The sequence below is a fragment of the Amblyomma mixtum genome, chromosome 7, assembly GCF_055824585.1.
Source record: "Amblyomma mixtum isolate Tamu chromosome 7, ASM5582458v1, whole genome shotgun sequence".
In the NCBI taxonomy this organism is placed as follows: domain Eukaryota; kingdom Metazoa; phylum Arthropoda; class Arachnida; order Ixodida; family Ixodidae; genus Amblyomma; species Amblyomma mixtum.
In genome coordinates this window covers 95,386,529-95,409,583 of record NC_143018.1, presented here as the reverse complement: position 1 = coordinate 95,409,583, position 23,055 = coordinate 95,386,529, and the positions used below count along the sequence as shown (strand labels likewise).

General features: G+C 47.4%; 1 protein-coding gene across 3 annotated transcripts in view; it reads right to left on the bottom strand.

Moving 5' to 3' along the window:
• Window positions 1-6,683: 6,683 nt before the first annotated feature.
• The window catches only part of LOC149336902 (uncharacterized), a 43,673-nt gene continuing 27,301 nt past the window's right edge, over window positions 6,684-23,055 (bottom strand). For all 3 annotated transcript variants that reach the window (XM_089553205.1, XM_089553204.1, XM_089553206.1), the window contains exons 8-11: window positions 21,168-21,237; window positions 17,866-18,078; window positions 12,775-13,058; window positions 6,684-9,983 (exon numbers count right to left, since the gene is read on the bottom strand). In XM_089553205.1, coding sequence (XP_089409331.1) covers window positions 9,606-9,983; window positions 12,775-13,058; window positions 17,866-18,078; window positions 21,168-21,237 — 945 coding nt within the window. In that variant the 3' untranslated portion in view covers window positions 6,684-9,605. The remainder of the gene's footprint in view (window positions 9,984-12,774; window positions 13,059-17,865; window positions 18,079-21,167; window positions 21,238-23,055) is intronic.

Genomic DNA, 23,055 nt, shown 5'->3' with positions numbered 1-23,055 from the left:
AGCAATAGGCCGTCGGCGTTCGTTATGTTCATTGGCGTTGGCAACGATTTACACTCCTATCATTTTAAGGAAGTGAAGTGAGCATAATGGCTCCCTGGATCAGTGGACACCTAAATCGTGCTTATAGGTACGTGGGGTGATTAGAGGGAGATGTGGACGGCATGCGTTAGCGCTGACAATGGTGAGCGAACTCTCGCGATCAACCATTAACTGCCACCTGCCAGGGTAGGTGGTAGCAATGTAGACATAAAGACAAACAAGAATTTCTTACCACTTATGTGCGAGAACTCCCATTCATCTCGCTCGTAACGCCTTCCACGGCTGTGACAACCGCGCGAAATACTTGCGCAGACCTCGTCTTTGAGAACCAGGCACTGGTGCAGCAAGTAGAGCATACAGGGTCTGTCCTGAAAGTAATGAGACAAGTCGCGGCGTGACGTGCGCATGCACTAGATTGGGAAAGCGCTTTTGGGGGAAGGAAGGGGAGCCTTCAGTTTCACAATGCGACGAGCTTAGTCGGCTGCGAGCAGGCGAAACGAGTGGACGTCTTCGAGCGTGTACCCATGTTTCGTCGCTGCGTCGAGGAAACCATGGATCGAATGCTGGAACAGCACTACGCGGTGAAACTTTGTAATGAAATGAGTAAATCTCCTACCGAGTTAATGAACGTGATCAAGACAGCATGTGGGAACTATGCGATTTCCAGGTCGGTTGTTCTAATATGGCACAAAGCATTTACAAACGGTCGTGAAGAGAGAAAGAGAGAGAAAACTTTATTTCAACAGGAATTCGGGGCACGCCCCAGGGTCCCCGCACGACCCCACTACACTCAAGTGTTTGTGTTCCGAAGGTCCATAACACTGGCAGCCCGGCCGGTGGCGAATGTCTGCACGGCCGGGTCCTCTGAGCGCAGCAGGGTCTCCCAGTCCTCCAAAGTCTTGAGGTTCTCTAGGTCCCGCGGGGGAGGGTCCGCCGGGCAGAGGGAAAGGATGTGGAGGGAAGAATTGCGAAAGGTTCTGGGCATAGGCACATGCGGGAGTGGGAAAGGATGGATGATAGTGGGCTAGGTTAAGCGGTGAGGGGAGAGAGTGTGTCTGTAGTCTGCGCCAGAGTGTTGCTTGTTTGTTATCTAGGGAGGGGTGGGGCAGAGGGTAGAGCTGGCGTGAGGCTCTGTAGGCCTGCGTCAGCTCGCTGAATGAGTGCATGCGCTCCTTCGTGAATCCCCGATTCGAGGCCACCTGAGCCCAGTTTAAAGGACCTCGGGCTAAAAGGTTGGCAGCCCCGTTTCCGGGATTCCTGGAGTGCGCAGGCACCCTTATCAGCTCCACATGGCAGGGCGGGGGTGCATCGGGAGAGTCCAGTATGCCAAAAGCAGGGACATGAACTCGGCCTCGAGCAATATATTTTAAACCGCGGTTTTAGATTCACTTAAAACATACCGGACTTCCGTGCGAGTGATAGCAAGTGCAATGGCGGTTTCCTATGCAGCCTCTGGGGACGTGTCTGGAGGGAGAGGTAGTGTGAGGAGGGTGGATGAAGAGTCCACCACAGCTGCTATCGCTTCATCACCCGTGCAGGCAGCGTCCACCCATACGGCGTCCGGCTCGGAGCCGTACGCTCGATGGATCCGAGTGCCTTCGCACAGGCTCTGCGGCGCTGCTCATGGTGGGACGGGTGCATATTCCTCGGGAGCGGCCTAATGAGAAGCTCCTGGTGAAGGCGTCGTGGGATGGCGAGGAGGGTTGGGTCGTTGGCCGGTATGCTGATTCCGAGGGAGTCCAGGATATACCGACCTGTGGAGGTTTGTGTGAGCCTCATGTACTGGGCCTGTCGGTGGGCCTCCACCAGTTCCCCGATCGTGTTGTGGAGGCCCAGGCCTAGTAATCTTTCTGTGGGTGTGTTGAGGGGAGGAAGAAATGCTACTTTGAATGCCTTGCGAATCAAAGCATCCAAAGCGTTTATGTCATGTTTGGAGTGTACAGCACACGGCTGAAGACAAAGGCATGAATGAGGCGACATAGGTCGCGCTCCTTCATGCCTCTATGACGTCCCGAAACCCTGCGGATGAGGTGCAATATCGCGCCTACAACCTGCTTGAGTTTCTTGAGGGTAGTGGTGTTTTTGCATCGTTCTCGATGTGCAAGCCCAATACACGGAGGGTGCCAACCTCAGGTACCCGGTCACCATTCAGTTCAATGGCAATGGGGGAGCGGGGACAGCGGTGGTTCTTACGCCGGATGAGGAGCAGTTCGGACTTCTCTGGGGAGCAAGACAGTCTGATGGTCCGTGCGTAATTTTGGGTGAGGGTGTACTGCTTCCTTTAAGGTGCTCTCTATGTCGTTCATCCTTTCACGACTGTCGATTTATGCATCACTCTGCCATCCCTCCTGATCTCTCCCACTGTGCTATGGCTCTAGGGTCCCAACTAAATGGCACTTGTGTTTTGCACGTGCCACTGATCAGGAGTCAGAATCTACAGTTACTTTTGCTAAGCGGGAGGCCTAGGGGAAACCAACATTTCAGCATACAATTATCATTGAATGAGGTTGCTATGTGTTTAAGCAGATGCACTGCTCAGTCCCTAACCACACAGATGACGTTCACAGGTGTCTTTGTCTCGAGCCCACATCTTCTGCGCAGCCAGAAGCATGGGCCTAGAGGTAATCTCCATGGTGGTATGGGTGTCCAGAGAGGCTCCACAGAACAAGTCTGTTAAAAGCATTTGAAACTACAACGCTCCTTGTGATTTATAACTTGGTCAATCTATTGCTGTGCCTAACAGCCAGTGCAAGCATCACAACTACTGTAGCTTCAATTCGAGCCTCTTTGACACGAATTTACTCAACAGCGACCAATGACTGCCCTTCGACACGGTGTGTTCTGGGTTCAAGTGTGGGATGAGGACAAATTTTTGAGGCTAGGTTTTTAAAAACCTTTTTTACTTTTCCTTCGTAAGGCAAAAGCCTATGCCTTGGTGGATGTGTACGAGTAAATGCTGCATTAATTCAAGTGCTCTCCATGTTGACTGATTTCCCTAACAGTAATTTATTACAAGCGATCACTATGGTTCCCAATTTTTTCTGGCAGAAAATTTGAATTTCTGCATTCCAGAAGCTGAGAACAAAGAACCTGCAGTATGCTGCGGATGGCTCCCACGCATTAATGAATGCGGCCTTTTGTGCAAAAGCACCTGCATACTTTGGCTGAGTGACCAGAGTCGACGAGAAGTTGTCTTTTTCTCATATCGCACAAGCCTGGTGGGTGAGCTCACTCTGGCTCTATCAAAGATTAGCGTCCCAGAAATTGAGGAGACACTTCAGCTCTACCTTATGGGTGTGATGCAATATTAATGGGCACCTTCAGTGGCCTGGGGTCCTCTTCGCATATCATTTTGCAGACGGACATTGATATTTCTTTCACCATCACATAAAACTTAACCTTTCCTTAAGCGTACAATGAGATAGGGTTAGTGATCCTTCGTGTGCAAACACTTCTCTGTCACCTGGGTTATGCCTACATGCCCATGCATGTGGAAATGGACATTCTCTACTTTACATTCACAGATCGCGGGCACTGGAAGGTGGTAGTGGCAGGCATATGGCTCTTTCAAACACCACTGGCGGGGCTTGTGAAACCCAGGTTGTTCTTCCCGAGCAACCTGTCGCGAACAATCATTAATTTGCCTGGCACTTGCCACTGTGGGCACGTTGCCACCTGTCATGGTGGGCTGGTTGTGATGCCACAAGATCACATGACCTAGGTGGCAGGTGGGTGAATTTGCTTGTCTGGAGGATGTTTCGCTCACGCTGCCGGCGCCGATACCGAGTTTTTTTCTGAATAGGGCCCTTAACACTTTCATGTTAAAATTTGTGCTATATTCATAATTTGGCACCACATATAAATGCAAGGGGCTTTCCGAAGCTGATGACTCAAGAAAAGAACTCATTTGGTACCAAATATAAATGCAAGTGGCTTTCCGAAGCTGATGACTCACGAAAAGAACTCTTTTGGTACCAAATATAAATGCAAGGGGCTTTCCGAAGCTGATTACTCAAGAAAAGAACTCTTTTGGTACCAAATATAAATGCAAGGGGCTTTCCGAAGCTGATGACTCAAGAAAAGAACTCTTTTGGAACCAAATATAAATGCAAGGGGCTTTCCGAAGCTGATGACTCAAGAAAAAAACTCTTTTGGTACAAAATATAAATGCAAGGGGCTTTCTGAAGCTGATGACTCAAGAAAAGAACTCTCGCTATATATACAGATGGGGTAATATTGCTTTCAAAAGGTGCCAGTATTGTGACTCATCCCATAAAGCGTGCAGATGCAATGCTGACAGAACCGCAACACTTCATGTGCTAGCTTGCTGAGCAGATCGGAGACGAGGCATGTCAAGAAATTAGCAGAGCCACATTCATTACCAGACTCCACATTTCAAGAGAATTCAGACGATTAATTTAATTCCCAACATTCCATTTTTCCTACGGATGTCCACAAACAAAACGTCATCAAAAAAAAAGGAAATGTAGCTGCTAGCACACAATTCCACGCAATTTTCTCGGACTTTCGGGAAGCAAGGGGATTAAATATGAGTTGTGGAGGGCCACATCACTCAATGCTGGCGACATCAGGTCAAAGGTCAATTAGAGGAGACACTTAAGCTCCATTTTAAGGGTATAACGTGATAGCTAGTGGGTTAAAGGGCAACTCCACCACTTTTTCGAGAATTTCGCGAAATTCAAGGATTCAAATTTATGTAGGCTGTAGGCAAAGCATGCCAAGTGTTTTTGCACTAGTATTTAAAATAGTGACGCTAGCGACGATTGAATTTTGTGCTTCTCCTCAATACACCGGAAGAGTGCAGGGAAACTCAGCGTGACGTCACGAAAGGTATGATTTAAAATTACCCCTACAATCAGCCACACCGTGCCCTGATGCGTTAGACGCTGCCAAACAACTCTCGGCGGGGTTCGCCCTCGGTGCCGTTTTTTTTTCCTTCAAAGCAGGCGTTTGTGCGTTGGAAATGTACCGATACCTTCGATGACATCATCGTGCGCCCCCCACTTGGCATTGTGCGCTGCGGAGAAGCTTGAAGGGCGTCCGGATTTTAATCGGCGATTACTTCACTATTCCAAGTGCTAGCCCAAAAGGACTTTGCATGCTTTACCTGCAAGTTTCACACATTGGACCCTCTTAAGCTCGTTGATTTTTAAAACATATGCACTTTCCCTTTAATACCTATACATACGGAATTTGTCTTTCTCTACTTAACATTCATAGATCCCTGGGAGTCCTGATACCACTCCTGGCGCTGTGGTGCAGCAGTTAAGCAATGCACCACTGCACTGGGATGGCAGATGCTGCCAGTGGTGGGATTTGTGTGATCCATGTTGCTCTTCCAAACCTTGCGCGACCAATCATGCCCACTTTGCTCACAATCCGGCAAGCAGGTTGTGATGACAATACAAGGTTACATGACCTAAGTGGTGCAGCTGCCTCCTAAGTTGCTTCTTGGGGGATTTTTCGCTTACGGTCAACGTCGTTAACGTCGCCGCCGCCAAATTTTCTTCGACGAGCTCCTTAAAGGGACAGTGAGGAGCGCTCTACTGATATTTTTTTTTTACAGCAAAATCCGATAGTTCGGCATTTCATGGCTTTGTTGCCACTTGGCCGGCAGCGAAAGATGCATTTATTTCTAAGAAATTTGGATTCGAAGTTGAAAAAGTTTTTCCCGCCGCTCTGATTCAAACTTGGGATTCTCTTATGACTACACAGCACGAAGTGACGTGAAACATGACGTGCACATGACGTAACGCAGACTCCGTGATTTCTGGCGGCCAGCAGTGCGGCCTGGCAGCAGCCGAAAAGAAAGCTACCGCAGGCCGCACGCTGAAGGCATCTATCGGCTATTGCGGCCGTCGCTACCGTCGCTTCGTTTACGTTTGCACCGGCGTTTTGCCAGCGTTACGATGGATCCCGTTCTCGCAGTCGTCAACGAAGTTCTCGCAAATAGACACCTTTAGCATACCGTGTACCTTGTTACCATTAGCGGAATACCGGGAGCACGCCTACCGCCGGTGAGCAGGCGCTGATTGGTCCCGATGCTGCAGGCGCGCGCATAGCTGTCGGGTACGTGGCGCCATCTGCGACGTCAAGGAGATTTACGCATGCATTGGCTGCGCCTCACTTATTCGTGCGTTTTCGTGTCCCAGTGTTACTAGAACTATTGGTTCTAGCAACACTGTTTTGTCCTATGACGTCATCAGGCTTGTACTTGCGAGTTTAGCCTGTGGCGGCGATACCTGTATTTTGATTCTTGCTCTTTTCTACGTTACAAGAGCTTTGTTGTCAGTATGAGTGGCGTCTTTGTAATCAGGAGCTGGTATTCTGTCGATACAAGCCAACTTCAATTTCTCCTCAGTGTCCCTTTAATGCTACCGCATTAAAAGCATCCATCACTGCAAATATAGTCTCAATCCCACATTCCCACCGCCAAATCATTTTGCAGGTCCTGGATGTAACTAACATGCGTGCCATTAACTTGGCAGAGGTGAGGGAGATGAACGTAGCCTCGTGATAAGAGCAGCTGTTGAATTCATTGCCCGTATTTTGACAAGAAAAAGTAGATTAATGTTCATTATGGACTTCTCTACAGAGATACTAAATAAGGAACAACAGCCATGTGAGCATTCAGTAAAGTGACTATATTTTGCTCGAACAAAATAAATGCTACTTGCATTTTTTGTTTCATGCGCCATGCAGTAAAAGTGACAGCGACTAATACCGTCAAACCTTGACATAACAAACATGGATACTACGAATTATTGGCTAAATCGAACTGGTGGTAAATATTTTTAGCAAACACGTGCAATCCTTACTTCATATACTGAGGTTGTAAAATTCTTACATCTGGCCAAACCAGATGTCCTGAACTGCTCAGCGTCGAGCTGTGCCTACTTGGATGGCAGACAGCAGGCTTTGTTGTGTCACGGTTCATGTTTTACCTCGCATTTGCAAAACAGCGCAATGCATGAAATAGCGGCGTGAACAGTTGGTAGTCATGCTGCCAGCACACATTTGCACCATCAATAGTGCCCCCAGACCAGTAGCATGGTCAGCTGTAGCCTTCAAGTAGTCGTCCTGTGCTCACGTTGAATGCCACGGAGGTGATGAAGACGGCAATAGTTTTCGTTCTCGCATCCCATTTTTTACACGACACCGCTGTAATGCAGGAAAAACAGGCTTGCTATAGTTTGACCTGTTACTGTCGCGTGCTTGCGTTTTGCGCTCGGTTTTCTGTGGCCTCTGCAATTGCCACATGCGGCTCCAAAATGACACTGAAACTTCAGAGAAGGTCCTTCCCAGTTGCGATCCTTTCACTGACTAAACTGCTCATCTCCTGCGTGAAAATTGTATATTACGAACTTCGGCTGTATCAAACTATTTTAAGATTTTTTATCTGTTCGCTATAAGAAGGTTTGACTGTACTTCGCCAGACAGACGCACTGCAATTGGACAAGCACGTATGTATCAGCACTGGGTTCCCGTATACAGGCAGGGGGAACTTTACATATACTTTGTAGCCAAGGTCCACCAAGAATAAAGGCAAAGAAAATTGTGGCATATATTCAAACAGTTACAAAATTGTTTGTATATTGAGTATTTGCCTAGCAACATCACGTTCTACTGTGCGAGTGATAATATTTACACATACCTTCATACACTATCTGAACATCAGTCAAAAGAGTTCTGTGGGCTATTCTCAACAGTGACGGCAAATCTTCCTCAGCAAATGTACAATGAATAAGAGCTAGGAGGCACTTTCAACAGTAAAAGTTCCTTTCAAAAGCAAGCGCCCTAACCATGATATAAAACACAGCAGATGAGAACACTAATAGATTTTAAACACTAGAAGACATACATGGCTATGAAGCAAATGGAATGACTCTGGTGCCACAGTGGTTCACTGCAAGGAACCTGGACTACTGGTAGGTCATGTGCTGTTCAAACCACATGAGGTCAGACCTACCGTATTTACTCGCATAATAGGCGCACTTTTTTTCCAGAAAATCCGGCTCAAAGTTCGGGGTGCACCTATTACGCGGGGTAAAATTTCCGGAAATTTTTCGGCTCGCAAAATTGAACGCACCCGCGTACGGGCCGGCCGCATTCCGTTTTCCCGAAGGAAATAATTAAAAAAAATATCCGTGTAAGGCCGCACCCAAACTTTCCACGATCCACGCGGGAATAGTCTTCGAAATGCACGCGCCGTGGCCACCGCGATTGGCTCCGGCTGCGAGCAATGCGCGCTTGGTCGCGGAGGGCACACACGCGCACAGGAGCTTCCAGTTGCCGCCCACGGACAGCGCCCAAGGTCAAGCTTATCATCATCATCAACTTTTTCGTCTGCCGCGAGCTTTCGCTATCCATATCGACATCAGCATCACCAGCTCGTTTTTTTATGGCTGTCGGAGGGCTGGTTTCTATCGTAGCGTTAGCGCGTTAGTTTATTGTAGTTGTGGCTTTCGTGCGCTGTCGCCGAGCGTTGCTATTTTAGCACAACGGACAAGCGCCTTAATAGCTACACGGCTGGGAGTTAGATCTCGAACACGGCAAGCGTGCGACGAGAAAAGCGGCAGTTGCGACTGCGGCGCGCCTAAATTTTCGTATGCGACTCCTATCGCCGCGGTTTTCGGGCTCCTAAGTCGGGAAGGTTTCCGGCTGGAGATGAAGCTTTCCAAACAGACGTTTGAAGTGAGAATCCCTGAAAACTGTGTGCGGCTGTTCCACGCGATGTCATTGTACGTGTTGTGGGTCCGCAGCATCTGCGACGGCAGCAGCACTAGTGAGGACTAGTAATAAGTTCAGCAAAAACTTCGTTAAAATAAAGATTTTGGGGGTGGCGAGGCGTCGGCTTGCAATCGTGTAAATACAGTACTGATCACAGTGCCAAGTTCGGGGTGCGCCTATTATGCGCGGAAATAAAAAAATCCGATTTTTCGCGACCGAACTGGGGGTGCGCCTATTATGCGAGTGCGCCTATTATGCGAGTAAATACGGTACTAATTCTAAGATATTTGCAAAAGGTAACTTCTTTTGGCAGTGATTCACCACAAATGTACCAGATTTACAGCTGAAATGAATAAGACATTAATAAATGTTGATTTTGGCCCCATTAGAGAACAAATGCATCGGTGTTGCATTTCAAACAAAGTGATGCTAAACACTGCTTTTGACTACATCAGGAAACTTGAAAACACAAGGCATTAATTATTGCGTGCAGCTGCAGTTCAGGAAAGCCTCTGATCTTTCGAAAGAGGCTTTCAAGCCTTGCAGTGCTCTCCTAATAAGCACAGGCCAAAGTGGTGATGGCACAAGCATTAAAAAAAAGGGGTCACTTCAGCTCTCTTGATGCACATCGTGGTGAGAAGCGGTTTTGCCAAGCAGAGTGAAGCCATATTCTGGCACCCTGAGAGATCTTCCCCCCAAAAATGGGGAGGGAGGGGGTCACTGCCAGTGCTTGTCACTCCATGCATCAGGGCAGGCCCCCAGCACAGCAAACGATTGTCGTCTCGCAACAAAGGCTCGTCGTCCACCTTCCGTTGTCATGAATCTCGAAGAATGGCTTGAAGCTTTCCGCACAGGCTGTCCGCAGCGAAGCCCTGTTCGTCATGGGCATTGCAGGCATTGGCGAGGGCGTCATTAAGGCGGCTACAGGCATCTGAATTGAGCGCAGTGTCGACGCGACTCTCGGGCAGTGACGTGCCGTGCAACAGTTTCGCGAGGAGTTGGTGCAGGTGTTGGGGCAGCAGGTACCGCTTCTCGGGCACCAGGTCGAGGCGGATTGGCAGCGTGGTGTAAGGCAGGCGAGCCACCACGATGTGGCAGTAGTCGCCCAATGCCTGCGCCTGATTTGACAGGAGCGCCGCGTACGTGGTGTGGTAGAGCTCGTCTATGTTGCTTTCACTCACAGTGCCCAGGTCCTGCGAGGAATGAAGTCATCGCTGAGTGTGAACCGCGGCTCTCACCACCCTTCATAAACGTACTTTAGACAGGTGTTGGTCCCATAGCACAGTTCCCATGAGCCTTTGCAAAATGTCTATTATGTGTCCTTCCTGTGGCTTAAACGCATGCAGCCCGCGCTACAGTTGATCTAGGATATGCTTCGAACACGAAGGGAATCGCAAGAGAGTGTTATACCAGCATATAAAACATGACTGACAAAAAATTAGGTAATCTCTAGCCCGACCTCGGTGCACTATCAGTAGTAGCAAGCTTCCTGTAGCGACGTGCCACTGACTTGTGCACCGGCAAGATGCCACTCGCCGGCTGTCACTAAGCCTAGCCTTTTCTGCATCAATGCTGCAGGACTACTCCCCGCCTACCATAAGAGGCACATAGTTATCATTACCATTACTCAAAAAACACAATAAGAGCTCATTTAAATCAGAGTGCCGTTGGCTTCCGAAAGGCCTTAGGCAGTGAAACAGCCAAACAAGAGCCGCCGGTAGACTTTGGTCACTGATTGCTGGCTTTCCAGCATTACAGCAGTGTCTGCATCGAAAATGAGTGAAAAACGACTTTCACACGTCTAGCACTGACAGTTCTTTCCAAGGCCACACAGTGCCTTGGCTTTCCACTCGAAAGGTAATGGCAGGTGAACCATTAGAAGAGCCACTTGCAGGGGCCTGGTGCATCATTCCATACATTGTTGATTGTTCTGCTGAACGGCAGTTCAATAGTGCTACATTTTTGCATGGGGTTTTCAAGGGGATGTTCCGACTCCTTACTTATACTACAGACAATAATTTGATATATACAGGATTGACTGTGTTTGAACTAATGGAAGTAAAAGCCAAAATAACAGCCTTTCTTTAAAGAAAAGCCTAAGATGACATGTTCTCAAACCCTAGCTTTTTCATTCGCCAGACCACAGATCTGTGTCATAGGTAATGGCAATACAGGCCTTTTGCATTTCCCCTATGATGTATTGTGACAACACCGAAGAACTCTGCCATATGTGAACAACAAGCCCACTGAGCACATTTCTACATGCAGCGTATCGGCGAGAAGTGCAGTATAGCCTCTTTAATCCCAACTGCAGGAGGAAGCCAATGAGGTTCAAATGAACCAATCTACGAACTAACGAAACTTAACACAAAATGCGGTACAGTGGGATCCGAAGTAGTCGGGTGGTAAGGCAACCCTTTTATTGTTCTAAAAAACTCCGTGATCACCTCCTGCTTTTTTTTCTCGGTACGCAAGGGCCGACACCTTCTGTTCCAAAGCCGAAACAGTGGAAGACCTCTTCGACTTCAGAACTGAAGAACAGGTGGGCAGTGTTTAATGCGCATCAACTTGCGCAACGGGGACCATATCATCATTTCAAAGGACGGAGGTTGGAAATGAAATTGAGTAGCATGCGACTGTCCCACGACGACCAGTTTACAACAAAAACAGTTGCACACTCTCTGCGACTCACACATTCACACTTGTAAGCCGTGAAAGTTTTGCAACCATTTATGTCAAGAAGCGAAAGTCAAGAGGACAGTCTTCCAGCCTTCGGAGCCAGAGTAAGAAACCACCAACCCAATGAGAGTGCTTTTTGGCAGTAGCCCATTTCAATAACGGTCTGGAGTCGATTCCATGCATGGTTTCAATCTTCTCTTGAAGTGTTTTGGTGACGTACAGTCACCGCAGACAGATGGCATTGTAAATCACTAAACCATGGCACCCTGATTAGGCTTAACTTGGAGTAACTGCTACAACCAACTGCACGGAATGCGACACAGAGGCCGCTGGAAAACCTAGACAAAGACATGCAGTGGAATCGCCAAAAGCTCCAATTCCTTCGTTATGCGCGTATCGCGGTTTTGTGCACAACCATGGTTTCAGACTCGCAGTGATGGTGATGCTGCGATGCACCTGATTCGCTGTATCTTGGCACTGGTAGCATCATCCATTGCTCAACAATTAAAGCAAACACAGCAAGTTACTGTTGAGTCCCCCCCTTGTTCATAACTTGTCCTCACCAGCCTTGCAAACCCTTCTTACAGTCTCCATCTCTCCTACGAAGAGGCAGCACAGCCTGGCACATGCATTGCTCAGTTGGCCACGTGGACAACCATTCTGGCATGAAGGCACGTGGTTCGAATTATGGACCAATTCACATTTGAATGAATCACGTTACACAGTTTGAACTACCCAAAAATTTGAATTAATGGAGTTCAAATTAACGAGCTTTCACCACAGAGAGGTCACCAAAGCATGCTTTGCTGCCCTCTCTAAAACATCGTTGAGGCCAAACGTCGTTCGCTGAACTGTGCAACAACTATTTCAACATTTTTCGAAGCGCTAAAACAACAAGGACGCAGAGGGAACAGACAGGGACGTGCGCTACTTCCAACTGTTTATTTCGTAAAACCGCAAGTGCTTTAAACAGTTTTTGAACGCTTTTATGACACGGCAGTAAACTGCACGTGTAAGATTACACAGTATAGCTGCCGAGACTAACAGAACCACGAAGATAAGTCTTGGCAGCTATACTGTGTAATCTCGCACGTGCAGTTTACTGCCGTGTCATAAAAGCGTTCAAAAACTGTTTAAAGCACTTGCGGTTTTACGAAATAAACAGTTGGAAGTAGTGCTCGTCCCTGTCTGTTCCCTCTGCGTCCTTGTTGTTTTAGCGCTTTGGAAAATGTCAAAACTGCACCAACTAGCCCGATCCACTACCCTTCTGAACTATTTCAGCGACAGACTGTCCCCAATGCCCACCTTGTGCTGTCGATATGCCTGATGTTTGAGCAGCGCCCCGTCGGATTCAAGCACCAGCATCATCTCGGGCGCCCTCCTTTCCGCCGCCTGAACGGCCGCGGGGTTGAAGGTTGGGCAGGGCAGCTCGGCCATGGCCATGGCCCAGTCGTGTGTCACGTGGGCGGGACCTGCGGCCGCTTCGTCCCACTCCACCCGCATGCCCAGCTCGCTCTGGAGCAGCGAGCACAGCTGCGACACGGCTGCCACGTGCGCATCACTGTCGCGCGAGTACACCACCTTCACCACTGCACACCCAGGGAGAGGAGGATGCGGAGGAAAGGAACGAGAAGAGAAAAAAAGACGGTCAATTTCGGTACCAAGAGCTAGAAGCAGGCATGCGCGAAGAGTGGGTTTTTGGTTCGAAGCAAGTAGCAGTTTTATTCAAATTATTTCGAAGTGAATACTTTGAATACCTCTGGCACACAAAAAGGTTGACCAAATGTTTAGGGGAATCCCCCAAGGTGGAGTAGATTTGTAATAAGGGAGTAATTACTCATTGACGTCCACCCAAGCGCAGCCATACGGCTGCAAAGGAAAGCTATACAGCTTTCTCAGAAACTTCGCAGTTAAAGAAAAATTCGTCCTGGTCCGGGGTTCGAACCCGGGACCACCGCTTCACCGGGGCAGTCGCTCTACCAATTGAGCTAACCGGTTGAGCTAATTGAGCAATTGAGCTAATTCACTCTAGCCCTACCATAAGCTTGCCGTCCCGGTTAGCTCAATTGGTAGAGCGACTGCTCCGATGAAGTGGTGGTCCCAGGTTCGAACCCCGGACCAGGAAGAATTTTTCTTTAACTACGAAGTTTCTGGGAAAGCTGTATAGCTTTCCTTTGTAGCCGTATGGCTGTGCTTGGGCGGACGTCAATGAGCAATTACTCCCTTATTACAAATCTACTCCACCTTGGGGGATTCCCCTAAACATTTGGTCAACACTGTTCCCCCTTCGAGTTATTGATCAATTCGCTCTCGCCCCACCATAAGCTTGCCATCCCGGTTAGCTCAATTGGTAGAGAGACTGCTCCGGTGAAGCGGTGGTCCCGGGTTCGAACCCCAGACCAGGACGAATTTTTCTTTAACTGCGAAGTTTCTGAGAAAGCTGTACAGCTTTCCTTTGTAGCCGTATGGCTGCGCTTGGGTGGACGTCAATGAGTAATTACTCCCTTATTACACAAAAAGGTTGACAAATCACGCTCTCAAATCATGTATTTTTGAACTTACCAGATAATTATATGAAAAAAAAAGAACGCATCGAAGCTTTGTCACACACATTTAAGCTGTGTCCATGTCCAGCAAAAAGGGCCATCATAAGTTAGGCCAGTCAACCTACATGCCAAGTGGACATATTTGTGGGGAGACCTCTCTAAGACCCCTAACACTTCTGGTCTTAATTGCAGTTGTGTCGTTGCACATCTATTGCTTTTAAGCAACGACTTCATGAACACCTGCTAGGCGTATGCCCCACGTGCTCCTGCACCCCCCCCCCCCCCCCCCCCCTTAAAGCGTTGGAAAGCGGTACCTATCTCCATGTGCCTCGTGCTAGCTCCCCTTGGTGCTCGTGCTGACAGACTTGACTCGTGAATTCCAAGCAGAAAAGAGCGGCTCTGGCACTAGCACTCATTCTGCCGAAGTCAAGGGAGCCGCACGTCGAAGCACTGTGCATTTGCAGCTCGCCACGACGGTGCCGGACAGCTGCTTGCACGCCTGCCCCGCAGGGACCAATCAGCGTGTGCGCACTGGCGGCACGCAGAAGTGGATCGTGCTGTGCTAAATCTCTAAACTGATACAGGCAGCCTAGTCGGTTGCGGCGCATACGCACTGCGGGTAGCGCGGCCACAGACATCTGGCAGTTACAGATCTGGTCGCCACGATTCTGCTTGCTCACGTCTGTTGTCGCGAGCGTGCACAAACGCTCACAGCAGGGTTCTTCATAGTAATGCACAAAAATCGCAGAATTCAAAGCACAATTCACACAACACGATCTATGGCATCCGATTCAAGGTTATGAGCTCGACTGCTGTGATGCGAAGCACAAACTCATTAACCCAAGCTCCTCAGCTTTAAAGGTGCACTGAAGAGGATACTGAACTTGTGTTTTTGCCGCGGGAACTTGATCTACACGTTCCTAGCATTCTTAGAAACTGCGACTTATTGCCCTGTGTGGCCGATTTCCCTAATTAAATCGAATTAAGGTCCGGCTCCCGCCCTTTTTTTTTAATTCTGCCTCGTACGGTGGGCGGAGTCGACCAACGCGTGGAGTGCCTTGCACCCAGTCCCGTGGCGGCTTGCCGCTCTGCCATCGGCGGAGTAATACATAGTAGTCCGTAGTAGCAAATAGTCCGCGTGTATTTTTATTTATGTGGGCTTATTTTGCGGCTATATTATCTGCGAATGAAACTATTTATTCATGGAAACCTAAAAAACAAAATAAAGCGCAAGCAAAGCCTCCACGGAGCTGGCTGAAAGGAACTTCACGCGTTGGTGGACTCCGCCCATCGTACGAGGCAGAATTAAAAAAAAAAGGCGGGAGCCGGACGTTAATTCCATTTAATTAGGGAAATCGGCCATACAGGGCAATAAGTTGCAGTTTCTAAGAATGCTAGGAACGTGTAGATTGAGTTCCCACGGCAAAAACACAAGTTCAGAATCCTCTTCAGTGCACCTTTAAGAGCAGCTGACTATGGGGTACAAACAGGGGTTCAACTTTGACATACCAACTGCTTAAGGAGGGATGCCGAAGAAAATGGCCAATATCATCAAAATTTCTAATTATTCAATTTTTTTTTGTAACCCACAGGTCTTCACGTACCTCTTGACGTAAGATTATAACAAAATATGCAGTACAAATTTATGAAATGGCATCTTATGCGAGATCACCAAAAATTGTAAGCGAATCATGCTTCTTATGGCCCCGATGCATCGTGAAATCTGCGTGTTTCTGATGACGCAGCACCGCCATCTTAGTATCACCATGACGAAAAGAGATCAGGAGGGCAAAGCTTCAGCTGGTTGAAATGCCACATTTCTCTGACCAAACGAAAGTGCATACGAGGCGATAAACAAGACAGATGAAGGTGTAAACTTAAGCTTGATTTGCACAGCTTTCACTTTTCGTGCAGTTGCTATCACACAATCCCTTGGCATTTCATAAAAAATGACAGTAGAATGATTCTGCTTTTTTTTGCACATGGATTCCGAGAGGTTGAGGAGCGCAACTAAGCTCTCGATGTTTTCATGTACCTGTGCAATATTTTTTAACACTTTTTTTGTAGGAAATGTTTTCATGTGAATATGCGTGCTGGAGTTTGATGTTTATTTACATAAGTATACGGGGCATATAAAAAAAACTAATAGTTTTACTGCACAGAACAGTGCATTGTTAACGTGCTTACATAAAAGCTTGTGCACTTCCTACTGATTCCCTACTGTTTCAGAGATGACTTTAAAGGGTATAAACTGTAATTACTAAACTATGCAGCCAGCTTCAAATAAAATGCAGATCTGAAATCACCCCAAAATGTCACATATCTGTGTCAAATGTGGTTACATTTCATGCATAATTAACAAAAATAGTTTTAATCGCTGCATCCACCCTTAACAATGCCGAACAAATGAGGTTCTCTGGAATGAGTTCCTTAAAGGGAAGGTGAAAGGTTTTTTGAGAATTTCAGGTTATTCAAGAATTTGAATGTAAGGAGCTTATAGACAAAGCAGGCCAAGTAATTTTGCACTAGAGTGTAAAATGGTGACATAATAGACGATTAAAATTGCAACGATATTCAGGGTTCTCCTCACTGCATTGAAGAAGTGCAAAGAAACTCGGGGTGATGTCATTGTTGCCGGAATTTCAGACGTCCACTGCCCTCCACCCACAAGCTGCCATGTGTTTTCTAACACCGCCAAACAAATACTTTGTGAGCTTTACTTTTGGCAGTGTTGGTTTTCTGCAATGAAACAACCATTTTTTTGTTGAAAACGCAGCGTGGTCCTATGTGACATCGTCACTCTGGCCCCTGCCCGTTGCCGCATACTGCAGAGAAGCCTGAACGCCGATGCAGCTTTATTCTGCACTTACGTGACCATTTCAAATCCTAGCACAAAAAGACTTCGCATGCTTTACCTGCAAGTTTCACATATTCCATCCCTTTTAACTCACCAAATTCTAAAACCTCTTCAGTTGCCCTTTAAACAAGAGAGGACGCAACCAAAATCCTCTGCCTTGTGGTGGGCGGACGACAAGCGATTCCGCGTCGAGATGGCACTCATCACCACATCTTTCCATTTAGTATTCTCTTCAGATATGGATGTGCATTTCTGTTAACCTGAGCACCTACTATTCCGTTCGCCAACATGCAAGCTGAGCTTGTGTCCCTTGTCCAATGCTGTTGCCTCAGTGTGCATTATGCTCTTCAAATAGCAGCTAGCCCACTATTGGCCAAAGAGTACCGTATTTTCCGGTGTATAAGACCGGTGTATAAATCGTGCTTCTCGCCATTGTCAAGACGAGCCAAGACAAGGCGGCGTTTTTTTATTCACCCTTTGCAACTTTGTTTGCTCTGTGTACGTAGTGCGAAGAGAATGTTTCAGCCGCGTTGCCTCCAGAAATGGGCAAACTTTTTGATAGCGCATCCGAAGATTAAGACTTCGAAGGTTTTAAGTAAAAATAAAATGTTGTTATGAACATAAGGAGAGTTCTTTTGTTTTTTCATTTTTTTGCTAAAACGTAGGTGGGTATGGCGCGAGTGTTGCCTTTTTCGATCACTTAGCGCTGCTTAAGAACTTCTCACAGGTATGGTGTATTTTGCGATGGTCGCACAAGCATGTTTAATTAAGCCTTACTAGCCTAACTGGGTAGATTGGGGTGCGTCTTATACACGGGTGCGTCTTGTATACCAACTTTTTCAATGTCAGCCTGAATATATGGCGGATGCGTCTTATGCAAGGGTGCGTCTTATACTCCGGAAAATACGGTAATTGCGGGGTCCAGGAGACGCCTTTTCTGTTTGAAATCCTGGCCCCGCCCAACAGCAAGAGACAAGGTATGAGGGTACACACCAGGGGGTCCAGGGTCCTGCCGAGGCTTGCTGTCATTGGGCAGCGGTGACGGCAGGGTGAATGGCTTGTTGTGTGGGCCCCACTCTTGTCGCCGCACCCAAAGGACGGCCAGGGCAATCACCACAGCTGCACCCACGAGCAGTGGCAACAGCAGCAGCCAGATCATCCGACTCTGTGTCGCCTCTGAGCCGAGTGACTTGCCTTCCACCGGAGCTGTGCAAAAGAGTCACACAAGAAACAAAGACAGTTAAAGGGTGGTGGGGGCATCAAACTATATAACGACATTTATTTTTTGGAACCTGTAACAAGGGACATGACACAAGACAAAAAAAGAGGAAGAAGACAAGGTGGCAGACATATACATGTATCAGGGACTGGGTATCAGGGACATATCAGGGACTGGGTATCAATCAAGTCAACACACTCAGCAGTGCCTTTGATATCTTGTGAAAGAATCACCGACGGAGTCAGCCCCCAAATGCCATCGCGGTGGCTCAGTGGTTATGGTGCTCGGCTGCTGACCCGAAAGACGCCGGTTCGATCCCAGCCGCGGCGGCTGAATTTCTATGGAGGAGAAATTCTAGAGGCCCGTGTACTGTGCGATGTCAGTGCACGTTAAAGAACCCCAGGTGGTCGAAATTTCCAGAGCCCTTCACTACGGCGCCCCTGATAGCCTGAGTTGCTTCGGGACGTTAAACCCCAAGAAACCAAACCAAACCAAACCAAACCAAATGCCATCCTTCAAAAGTGGCCAGCTCTTCAGATATCCACATGGCGATCAACCAGTGCTGCCCAATACATGAGGTGCTATTGCAAATGGAATAATTGGTCACTTCTTCATGAACAGCGACATCCTAATGTTGGCAAGTCCATGTCGACATTCACATCAGGATTGTTATCAGAATGAGTCATTCTGACATCAGTAAAAATATTCAGGAAAAGCCCCTCTGCACAGCCAAATGGGAGACTTGGTTCGCATCACAGCAGCCCTGACGGGAGTCACAGCTGTAGCAAAAGGCTCAAAGGTATTCTCTGAAAACACTCAACTCACAATGTTGAAGTCAACATTGCTCAGAAGTGAAAACAGACTGACCTCCAGTACAGTTGGAACAAACTTAAGATCAACGAGGCATCTACTGTATATAGGATGTTTTAGGGCCCTTGATTTTTCTACATCCCCCCCCACCACCCAACCCACCTCCCGACTTTTCTGATCAACACTTTTTGACCCAACAGTGAACTGCTAAATGGAAGTCACAGTACAGATGCATAGCCCAGAATGTCATGGCTTCCATAATGAAGGCCTATGCATAGGTTTTGCAGTGCACACCAGAATAGACAGTGACAACAGAATAAGATAAATGCACGAACGGGCAGCTGATGTCAGTGCTACTCTTAGTAGTTCAAGGCCACTGGGTAGAGCTTGTAATGAAGCTAGTGGTGGTCAGTTATTAATAGCCGACTATGAGCACTCTACTTTGCGATCAAGAGCTGTGGTTCTTCGCCATAAAGCCATGGTACAAGGAACAGAATAAAAGCAATTTCTTGTCTCCAGGAAAAGAATTTTGGTAGGTGGCTGCACAAAGCACCCCTTAAAATTTCTTCATTCCCACTGCTTGAGCGTCATCCAATGTGTTTGAAGCCAACTGAAACAGGAAATCTGTACTGAAAACAGTGAATGCATGCATAACATTTCCATGCTCTTGCTCTCGTGCCCATTCTTTGCATGTAGCAGCAGCCCACTGCTAAGCGAATGCACTACTGAGAGAAGCTTCTTATTTTTTTTTCTTTCCTTGGAGTGCGCTCATTATTATTTTACCTCTTCATAATGAGCTGCAAGTTTTCACCCAGTTCAAATGCGTACTCGGCATTCAGTATTTCCATCACCTCCGACGAAGATAGCACTGTCTTTCCTCTTCTTCATCTTCCATGCTGGAATCCCAATCAGCTGTTCTTGTGATGAGGCTGTCATAGGTTTTTTCAACGGTGTGCAAAATCAGCTGCCTTCGCCACAGTTGTGGCACTGCCCGATGGCACATGATGGCTGTTCTTGAATTTCTTTTCCTGGTAAGGTTGGTTTGGTTGATTTACGGTGTTTAACATCCCAAAGTGACTCGGGCTATGAGGGACGCCGTAGTGGAGGGCTCCGGTAACTTCGACCACCTGGGGTTCTTTAACGTGCACTGACATCGCACAGCACACGGGCCTCAAGAATTTCTCTGGAGGAGAAATTCTAGCCGCCGCAGCCGGGATCGAACCCGCGTCAGATGGCTTAGATCCCTTGGGACCTGGCGGCTTCGGAGGCCCACTTCCAGTCCAGCACACTGCCTGCCACTGTCATTTGTGCAACATTTCCCCACCAGATGGCATTGCCTTACAGTGCCTCAATAACCAGTGGCGCCTTTCAATGTTTCAAGGTGGCTTCGACAAGGCCACCATTTCGGTTCAGAGACGTAGAGTCGCGCAACCTCTCCACTACTGTGACAGCAGCACTTTTGGCTTCACAAGCTAACACATGGCAACGAAACCATTGCCAGGCGTCTTAATTGTAAACTTTAGTGTGAAAATTCAGAAGCTCCTCTCCCATATTACAGGTATGAGTGGTCAACCTCTGCGATAAAAAACAGCATGTTCTCCACATAGAGGGCGCCACCCTTCAAGCACCCGAATTTGGCTGGAAGGGCTCACTGTCACACGCCGCTGTCACATTTCATTCTCAGGCTGAGCGGCTGAGAATAAAACCTGACGGCGACATTCAGAATGGTTCTAGGCAAACATGAAAGGATTCAAAATGCACTACCAAAGAAAAAAAAGATCACAAAATTTCTCGCCTCAAGATTTCGGTTGGGTGCAAGCCAGTGCGGCTACAAGCTTTGACTTTTTCTATCACACGTACTTGCATAAAAAAAAAAGACGAGGACAAACAAGGAACACACAAAACAAGGACAGTATGTGCACACTGCACACATACACTGTTCACATTTGTAGGGCCACAAGGAATCTCGTACATGGAAGAATGCAGTACATTCAATTCCCTTCACAAAGCCCCCTGCAAGCTCAGGAAGAACGTGTCTGCACGACATGACAGCTTCACATGGTGAAATGCCACAGAAAGGTGCTCAGCACCTTGGTGGTCACTGAAACTGCACTGGACGTCCACGGGATGTCCCAAACATCCACGGGATGTTCCAAACATCCCCGGGACGTTCCAAATGTCCCCAGGACGTCTCATGGAGTGTTGGTGCTTATTGGGACCACTCACACCCGCGTGCGTCAAAGCAGTAAAGCAGTGAAGTGCTCACCTTCGGGCAGCTCGATCACCTTGGACGTGAGAGTCAGGCAGTCCCCGAATCGATCACACACGGGAGACACCTGCAAGTGGTGAAATGCAAGCAAGGGAACGGCTTCAGTTTCTAAACTCATGCGACAGCAAGCCCCATTCTGACTGTAGGAGAACAACAGCCAGCATGCATGAAGTTCCACTTGGCTCAGACACTCAGTAAAAAACACCGATGCTCACTGGAATCAATGAAGGCAGGGAAATGCCCCAATACTTTGTATTTACCTGCATAACGAATGCATTCACATAATAAACACACCCTTTGCATCTGCCACTAAAATGTCAGAAAATTTCGATTACCCAGAGTGCATATTTACCCTACACTGTTAATAAATGCACTTCCTGAAATAAAAGCAGATCATGACAAAAAAATGCTCGAAATTATGGTCCAATATTTCAAGGAGCAACTGCAGATTCATGCACACAAGCCTGCATATTAATAAATTCCTGAAAACGCAAACATATAGAATTTAAAAACTCAACATAGTATTTTTAAATGAAAAACTTGGCATCAAAATTGTCAAACAGAAATTGCAACAGTTGCACTGGAAACACATTAAACCTGCTTTTACAATATTATTTTTCAACCAGTGGGTGTGACTGGTTTTTACCACACTCTCTCTCGTAATGAACCAACTTTTAAAGAAAAAAAAAGTGGACTGCAATTCTGGGGAACAGTTCATTACGCTGGAAAAAGAAAGTTTTGACAGATTATTTTTCTTTTTGTGAGCACAAATCCGGCCCGCCCGCCCGCCTCATCCCAAGTGGCAGGTCACTGTTTTGAGAGCAAGAAACACACCTAAGCAGTGACTTTGTGAGGTTTGTGTATGTGTGTGATTGTGACAGCCCTGCCCATTCAGGTAAACTGCAGAGCCTTGTCAACATGTCTTCCACGGTGCAATGGACAAGAACAAACTAATGAGCCAGGAAATCGCCAAAAGAAATAACGGTGGCACAGTTTCAACTTGAAACCGTTATTTCATACCCACTTAAACAGAGCGCGGCCACTACATTGTAACCTGTGCAGTAGACATTATTGACATTATCGCCCAGCTATTCTACGCTAAGAAACTTTTTCACAAGATAGCAGAACGCATCAAACAACTATGAAAGTGCACGATTCTATTGCCTTGTGAAAAAACCTGCGTCAGGTTGTTTCAAGATATCTGCAGTAGGCCACTAACCTGCCTATGCCGTGCAGGTGCGAATAAGGCCTGTTTGCTGAATGGACAACACACGTCTGCAAGCTGAAATGCATATCTCATCTCTCCATCTCTGAATCCACACTGTAAACAATTTCTGTTGGGTACCCGAAGTTGTGTCTTTGTATTTTGTACTCTATGCTAGACATCATCATCATCAGCCTGACTTCACCCACTGCAGGGCAAAGGCCTCTCCCATGTCTCTCCAATTAATCCTGTCCTTTGCCAGTTGCGGCCAGTGTATCCCTGCAAACTTCTTAATCTCATCCGCCCACCTAACTTTCTGCCGCCCCCTGCTACGTCGTTTGCGTTCTCTTGGAATCCACTATGTTACCCTTAAGGACCAGCGGTCATCTTGTCTTCGCATCACATGCCCTGCCCAAGCCCACTTCTTCCTCTTGATTTCAACTAGGATATCATTAACCTGCATTTGTTCCCTCACCCACTACACCCGCTTCCGATCTCTTAACGTTACACCTATCATTTTCCTTTCCATAGCTCGCTGCGTTGTCCTTAACTTAAGCTGAACCCTCTTTGTTAACCTCCACGTTTCTGCCCCATAGGTGAGTACCGGTAGGATACAGCTGTTGTATACTTTTCCCTTGAGGGATAATGGTAAACTGCCATTCATGATCTGAGAGAACCTGC